This window comes from Suricata suricatta, chromosome 12 (genome assembly GCF_006229205.1).
Source record: "Suricata suricatta isolate VVHF042 chromosome 12, meerkat_22Aug2017_6uvM2_HiC, whole genome shotgun sequence".
Lineage (NCBI taxonomy): Eukaryota > Metazoa > Chordata > Mammalia > Carnivora > Herpestidae > Suricata > Suricata suricatta.
Window position 1 is genome coordinate 3,104,625 of NC_043711.1, and position 7,893 is coordinate 3,112,517.

The following is a 7,893-nucleotide window of genomic DNA, read 5'->3' on the forward strand; positions in this document are numbered from 1 at the left end:
GCCCCTGCCTGAGACCAGGGGGCTTCGGGTGCCCCTCTGATGGGGCTTGAACGTATCGCACTGGCCTCTTCGTATCACGGGGTGTGGTGTCTTGCTTCTCTTGATGGGACGGCCATAAAGTCTTCCTCGTCAAACAATCTAGGGACCAGGTGAGTCGAACTAGAGGCAAGAGCGAACCGGAGGCGGGGCTCTGACCTCAGACGGCCTGAGCCCGGAGCCTGGCGCCCCGCGCCCAGAAGTGAGCACAACTGCAGCTCACAGGGGTCTGAAGGCCACAGAGAAATCAATCAGCAGCGCAAGAGCGCCTGATGCTGCTAGAACGTTCCAGAAACAAGTCCCCCACCTGGAGAAGATGGATTTTGCTTGACTGAATGCTGGAAGGGACAAGACACCCCTGCACTACACGGACAGAAAAAGAGAGAGATACAGAAAGACCCGCTGGTCTGGCTTCGTCCATAGAAAGGCCGCCCATCGAGATCTAAGCCGAGGCCGGCGTCAGCTCAGCTGTCACGGCTGGAACTTTCTCTGCGGAAGGACTTGGGCACCTCGGGCCTGCTGACACTTGGGGCTGGATCCCTCCCTGTGGGAGACGGCCGTCCTGGCCGCTGCACAGCACGGAGCAGCACCCTTGCCTCCTGCCTGCTTGATGCCCGTCGCCACCCCATCACGACAACCACGAATGTCCCCAGACATCACCTGGTGTCCCCTGGGAGCAGAGTCGTCCCTGGTTAAGAACCACCGAAAAACTCCCAGGTCAGAACAGGCATATAAAACGTTCGCCGTAGCACCGTTTACAACAAGAGGCAAAATCCAAACCCAGAACCGGAAACAGCCAAAGCGCCCGGGGGTGTGGAGCTAGTTAAGCGCACCGGGGTCCGTCCTCACCCCAGGGACAGTTAGCCATTAGAGTCCTCTGTGTCCTGACCGCAACGGACAGAGAGTTCGTGCCCCCAAATTCAAATGTCAAGTCCTACCCGAGGGCGCTGGTATGGGGAGGTGGGACTCCCGGGAGAGAGACCAATGCCCTCAGGACGGAGGCCCCGGGACAGCACCCTGGACAGCGCTCAGCAGACCAGGAAGTGGGTTCTCCACAGACACCAAATCTGCCGGCCCCTTGGCCTTGGATTTCAGCCTCTAGAACCTGAAGCACTAAATGTCTGTTGTTTACCAGCCACCTGGGTCTGAGGTGTCCTGTCAGCGCGGCCTGAACAGCTTGGGACACAACTATCAACAGAAAGGCTGCGGAGGTTTGGTTGACGTGAAAAGGGCCAAGGACAGAGAAGCAGGCAGGCTGTGGCCCTGCTAACAAAGGGACGGGGCGCGCGCAGAAGGGCTCTCGCAAGCGCAGGGGGGCCTACCCTCCCAGGAGGCGGCGGGGCACCACCAGTAGCCGGTGAAGCGGTCGAACTCCTCCTGGATGACGAAGGTGGCCACGCCCGCGGACCTGGGGTCATCGAGGACACTGGGCGAGCCTGGAGGGGAGACAGCCGGGTGCCGTGAGGAACTGTGGACGTGCGAGGCTGGACCGTCCCCCAGGTGAAGGCACCCAGAGCCCTGAGGGGCTGACCCGCACCCCCGGCCCCTGCCCACTCAGCCAGCCGTGACAGCTGACAGTGTCTCCAGACATGACCAGTGGGATCAGAGGCCCTGACGGGCGCAGAGCCCCACACACACGGGCAGGAGAAGCAGGGGGTGAGGGAGAGCCCAGGGAGCCGTGAAATCGGAGCCCGAGTCGGATGGCGGAGTGGGGGAGGAGGGGTCGGACGGCAGGGGTGGGGGTGGGGGGTGCCAATGAGCAGAGGCAGACCGGGCGCCTGGTGGGGCACAGGCCCCCGTGGCCGAGTCACACGGAGGCCACGGCAGAGCCACGGCAGGACCCCACAGGAGAGGGAACCCGGACGGCAGGGTCCCAGAAGGCGCCTGGTGGTCGGGGGTAAATGGAGTGGGAACGGGGGCCCTTCCGGGAGCCGCGCTGGGGGCCGGGGTGGCTGTCCGTGCGTGTGCCCGCCCGGGGTGGGAGCGCGGCCTCACCTCTGTGGCAGAAGGTCAACCGCCGCTCCTCGCCCGTCTCAATGTTGGCCACCCACAGGTCGTTATTGTTGATGAAGGAGAAGAAGGCGGGGTCGGCAGGGCAGATCTTGGGGTCCATGCGGGGCCCGGTGCACTGGGTCTTGATCTCCAGGGGCTTCATGGGGGACACCTGGGGGACACGGAGGCCCGGCTCAGGGGGGACAGGAGGCAGCCCAGCCGCCCGCCCCGCCCCCAGCCCCGGCCGGGACTCACCATGAAGCCGTTCTTGCCCCCGTCGCGGCAGTGGAAGAGGCTATTGCTGGCCTGGAAGAGGAAGAGGCCGCTCTGGCTGTGGAAGTCGTAGGAGGTGATGCCGAAGGTGCCCAGGCGCTTCCGCTCCCGCAGGAGCTCCTCCTCCCGGGAGTAGGCCCCGCGGTGTGGGGTGGCCTGGGGATGCGCAGACGGGCCGTTAGCAGCCAGAAACCCCGGCGCCCTGGGCATTCCTGGGAGGGGTCTATGCCTCTGCCGGGGGGGGCTCTGCTTTCTGCTGAGCAGTCGCTCGGGGGAGCCCCCCAATCCGGCGGCCACGCAGTGCCCAGCAGGCTCAGTGACAGGCTGCCTGACAGGCTCGGGGCTCCCCCAAGACTCCTCCTCTCTCGGCCCATCGCTGGGCTCCCTTGTGCCCACATGTGCCCAGAGAGCCTCTCCAAGGCAGAAGGGGCTGGCCCCTAGCCATCGGCACGGGAGGGGGCTGCCCGAGGTCCTTTTCCCTGGCCCCCAGCGCCCAAGCCACAGACACCCTCCTTCCTGCCGGGACCACCTCCCGTGCACCCAGAGCTGCTGGGGGGGGCGGGGGGGCGCAGCGCAGCTGCCCCGGGGCGAGCTCTGAGCGCGATGTGGAGACTTGAGCAATGTCGCCGGCAAGAAGCGCACGTTTGAAAAGCCGAACAGAACCCAGAGTGCAGTGACCCTGCCTGGTGGGCTCGGCGCAGCCGTGTGTGCGTGTGGCCACTGTGCGGTCACAACCAAGTCAACGTAACGCACAAAAGGCACCCTCGTCCCTCCCTCGCCAGCCCTCTCTTCCCTGGGGACCTGACTTGGGGTGACATTAATTATTAGCCAAGTCTCCACTGCAGGGCCTCCACCCAAGGCTGCTTCCGAGCCTTTGGTGAGCCATCGAGAAGAGGTGCTTCTGATAAGAGCCCTTATCAGGGTTGCAGGGGCCCTGGGCAGCCCAAGGCTCACCTGGAAGTGATCCAGCATCTGCTTCCAGGACAGGAGCAGCAGAGCCTCCTTCCGGACCTTCCTGGGGATCTCTGAGTAGAGGAGCGAGTTCTCGCGGCTGCCGTAAGGCATCCCTTGGGGACAAGAGAGAAAGACCAGGGTGGGCGGCCTCGCCCACAGCAGGACCAGGGTTCTGGGCAAGGGCTGGTCGGCCGTGACTCTGGCTCCCCGGGGCTGGGTCGGCTGGTTCCGCCTCCCCTGGAGGCACAGCCCTCCCCACAGACGCTCTGGCCCTGGGTTCGAGCACATTAGCAGCAGTAACGGGTCTTCGCGTCTGAGTGGTTGGGACAGAGAAGGGGTGAGCGAAACCCAACCCCCGACAGGTTAGGTTCAGGTCTCGGGGTCTGTTGCTGTTCCGGCTTTGGCGGAGGCCAAGGATTAACCCAGGGTCGGAGGGAGAGCCATCGCAGGAAGGGAGCCCGAAGCGCGCCAGCCAGCCCCGCCCGCTAGACGCCAGCAGCTGAGGCGACGCCACAGCGGTCCCCAGACGCCGCCCACTGCTCTGCTCTGCGCGGTCTGTAAGGACGGCAACTGATTCTGCGTGGACAAAAGGAGCGGGACGCAGAGGGGCACGCCACGCGGCATCCGGAACGGGTGGCTCGGAGAGACGTGGGCCGCCCCACCAGGGAGCCGCCAGGGTCTCACGCTCTGGCCTCTCGGCTGCGTCCCACCGTCAAGGTGCTGTCCCGTTCTTAGCCGCAAAGAAAGTGACAGCCCGTCTTCCAGCCGGCAGCGTCTCCAGCTCAGGGACGGCGGCAGGGCTGCAGGAGGGCCCCTCGGCCCCGGGCCCCTCCCGGGGGTGACTCAGCGCGGTGGCCTCGGCCTCCTTCCGGGAACCTCCCCGCACGCACGTGCTCTCGCCTCCAGGAGCGGGACAGGGAGGCCCCGAGCTCGGCGCCTCCGGGCCGGAGCCTGGTAACGTCTGCTGCTGTCACAGTTCTCTTCACGGACAGCTCGTGGACGCGGCGGTCCACACGGGCTCCCCACGGGCTCCCCACTTACGGGAGTGGCGCAGGAAGTTGAGTCAGTAAGAGGAGAACGTGTTTCAAGAAAGGTCTCCAGGCCAACCTCATTAAGCTCGCGGGTAGGAAACCGCGATTTCGCGGCCGAGGCCCCTTGACGCCGTGCCGTCTGCCTCTCAGCCCCAGCTCGAGGCCCAGGCCTGATGCCACCCAGTCCCTGGACGTGCTTCCTTCTCAAGTCCACGTGACACGTGGGGAACAATCTCATGGCACCTGATCCCGTTTACGTGCGATGCCAGGGGCCGGGGGCCGGAGGCAAGGGAGGGCTGCTGGGCCCAGGGTTTCTTTCCGGGGTGACGGGAATGTTCTGGAACCAGACAGCAGTGGTTGCACACGCTGTGAGTGCACTGGAAACCATGGCGTCGCCCACCTTTAAGAAGAGCGAGCTTCAGGCTCCGTGAACCCCACGTCATTGAAAAGCTGTGCGGGAGCCGCTCGGAAGGCCGGCAGTCTGCAGCCCCGCGGCATGAGCTCTGGACAGGCCGCTGTCCTCGGAACTTTCCAGGAGAGCCAGGGCTTTCCAAACAGGAAGTCAACAGAAAAGCCTTGCCAAGGACATCGGGGCCACCTCCTCTGCCCAGTGGATTAATAAATGTGGCACCCAGAGGCACAGACCAGCACATTCCCTGTGCTGCCCTGGCACCTGTGACGGTGACGCCACACGCTGGGCACAGCAGCCCGGGGTCTGATTTCTGCTGTCCCTGCCCCCCCCATCTGCCCCTGACCAGCTCCACCTCACCTCTGGGGATGGCACCCCAGCCCCCAATATCCACCGGGGCGGCGGGCGGCCCGGCTCTGCTCTGGCTCAGGAGGACACAAGAGGCCTCTCTCCCTCCCTCCCAAGGGACTCGCCGAGTTGTCAGAGGCCCTGTGTCCTCCTCTGTCCCGCACGAGACACCCAGCTGCAGGGGGACAAGACGACGACCCCCGTGGAGCCAGGAAGCTGCCGTCCGGGCCCCAGCCCCCGGGCCGCAGGAGTCCGCACAGCCCCTCCTCTGCTTGCTCGCTTCGCACCGTGTGCATCCGGAAGGGGGCTCTGGGGCCCCGGCTATGGTGAGCGCGGCCCTCCTTGGGGAGACGGGGGGAAGGGGCGGGGAGGCCAGGGAGGCAGAGGGGACGGGCTGCACGCAGGGAAGGCCCTCGGAGGCCCCTCCTGTCCTGTCAACACGCACAGCTGGCGGCGGGATTCTCCGGTGCCAGGCCAGCACGATGACCTGTCACAAAAGCACTTGGGAGCTCCAGGGAAGCTTGTCCCCAAGAACTTGGACGCGAAGTGAGCTTAGAGGCACCCGAAGGTACGGACTGATGCACATGGATGAGCTCAAAGGTCACCGCAGAAGAGGCAGGATGGCTCTGCCACGCCCACAGCCCTTGTCTAGGGCTGTCCCGTACCCACAGTGGTGGTGGGCGTCCTACGGACTGCAGGGACCCAGCCACCCCCAGCCCCATGCACAGGCCCCGCACAAGACACGGGCTCTACACTGAACCAGCCCAGTTCCCTCGCCCAGAGCTCTTCCTTTCGTGCCGGCGGCTGGAGCAAAGATGGCCCCCGGTCACGGCGGGCACGCGGAGAGGGCGGTGTGGGGGGAGGCGTGGACGCAGTTCTCAGGGCCACGACGCGCCCAGGGTGGGGTTCCGTGGCACCCGAATGTGCTTCCCCTGGGCCCCCCCTGGTGGTTCTGACCAGCTCAGAGGGTTTCTGTCCCTTTCAGCGGCTCTGCGGCTGGACCATGCTCCCCAAGTGCTCAGGTCCGAATCCCCAGAACCCGTATGTCACCTCCTGCGGCAAGAGGAGCCCTGCGGATGGGAACAAGTCGAGGGTCCGCCTGGGCCACCCAGGTGGGCCCCAAGTGCAATCACGTGGCCTTGCGAGGGAGCAGAGGCAGCTCTCAGCACAGGTCAGAGGCGGTGGCCACGCCGGAACTCGGAAGGTCAAGGAGTGGAGCCTCCCCCCCCAGCCCCCCCGGGAGCGCGGCCTTGCGGATGCCTTGGTTCTGGCCCAGAGAAACTGATCTCAGACTTTCGGTCTCAGAACTGCGACGGAATCTATTTCCGTTGATTAAGCCACGGAGTCAGGGGTGGCTTGTGACCGCGGGAGCCCCAGGAAAGTTGCGCACGTGCCCTGCACACGACAGCGGCCCAGGGGTGAGTCGGTGACGGCTGGAGAGCCGCGCTGGGGTCGCCGAGCCACAGGGAGGAGAGAAGCAGCTGCCACCATGGTCCCCGTGTCCCGGCACCTCTGACCCTGGGAACCACGCCCCCGGAGGTGACGGGGCCCGAAGCAGGCCCTGTCCTCGCCTCTCGGGGCCAGAGCTGGCGTCCCTTGTCTGTAGCGGGCCACAGCGCGCAGGTTTCCAGCTGCGGGGGTGCGGGGTCACAGCCTCGCTGCAACCGCGCTCAGAGCAGCTGCAGAAGGGGCTGGCTGAGGACCAGCGAGACTGGACTTCCAGAACAGATGGCGGTTGCTTGCTGAGCCCTGTTTCCGGTCCCTCCTCGCCCAACCTCGTGCCCGCCAAACCACCATGTGCTTCCCACACGCGCGTCCTCTGGAGGGGCTGCACCGGCTCCGGGGAGGGGAGAGCCACTGCCGTTCACGGCCGCTGCTGCCGTGGCCCTCGGCAGGCAGAGGACAGCCGTCGTGGAGCCGGGCGTGTCACCCCTCACGTCAACACTGAGCGAGGGCCCAGCTGGGTCCGGCATCGTCCTGGGGCAGGGGAGCTGTGGGTCCTCAGAGGACAATCGGGCCCCCGATGTCGGAGCTGAGGGCCGAGGCGGCAAACCTGCCCCGAGTCACCAGTCGTGGGCCGTGTGGTTTCCAAAGGGACATGCTTGGCCCCGTTCCTGGGGAGCCCCGCAAGCCCTTCAGGCCAAGGGTCACTTGCTTGACAGACATTCGCTGCCCACCTACCAGGAGCCAGGCCTGCGGGAGCCCCACCCAGTGCCTTAGGGCCCTCGTGTGGCTGGCAGGGAACACAGACCCACCAGCGACGGCCGGTGATGCGAGAAGTGCCACCCCCGGGCCCCCCCGCGCACAGGCAAGTGACGCGCAGCTGCCCCGGGGTGCATGCTCACGGCGCCTGACCTCTCCACATGGGCCCACAGCGCGCACCCCTGGAGTCACTTGTGACTCCGGCTCCCAGGAGTCGCTCACCGGCCCGGCCGCCGGTTCTGGAGACGATCGCAGGGGCTCAGGGCCACGGCCAAGGCCCAGCCACAGCTTGGGCGCAACACACGGGGCAGGGCCGCCCTCTGCTCGGCTCACCGGCACACCTGCCCCCCTACCCCCGCACCCCTGCGCCGGACCTTCACTGTAAACAGGTGCCATGCAGGTGGCACGGCCTTTGGGACAGCGCGCCCGGGACCCAGGCCCTTCTCCCGGGACGCGGCGGCCGGAGGGCTTACCCAGGTAGTAGAGGCGGTGGGAGTGGGGCCCCGCCTCGTCCGTCTTCTGCACGAACTGGAAGTCGTGCGGGGCCTTGCTGACGAGGAGGCCCGAGTGCCTGCGGCTGCCGCGGATGATGCTGCGGAGCCCGTCCCACGAGTGCTTCTGCACCCGGAAGCGGGACCCCGGCTCGGC

The 7,893-nt window shown here is 66.3% G+C and overlaps 1 protein-coding gene across 5 annotated transcripts in view; it reads right to left on the reverse strand.

The window, feature by feature from the left end:
• Nucleotides 1-7,893, reverse strand: part of DPP9 (dipeptidyl peptidase 9) — a 38,742-nt gene that overhangs the window by 23,877 nt on the left and 6,972 nt on the right. For 2 of the 5 annotated variants that reach the window (XM_029915901.1, XM_029915900.1), the window contains exons 1-4: nucleotides 3,256-4,256; nucleotides 2,284-2,457; nucleotides 2,032-2,200; nucleotides 1,359-1,472 (exon numbers count right to left, since the gene is read on the reverse strand). In XM_029915901.1, coding sequence (XP_029771761.1) covers nucleotides 1,359-1,472; nucleotides 2,032-2,200; nucleotides 2,284-2,457; nucleotides 3,256-3,543 — 745 coding nt within the window. In that variant the 5' untranslated portion in view covers nucleotides 3,544-4,256. Of the gene's footprint in view, nucleotides 1-1,358; nucleotides 1,473-2,031; nucleotides 2,201-2,283; nucleotides 2,458-3,255; nucleotides 4,257-7,718 lie in introns of those variants that run through there. The other 3 variants (XM_029915902.1, XM_029915903.1, XR_003900610.1) reach the window with 3 other exon arrangements.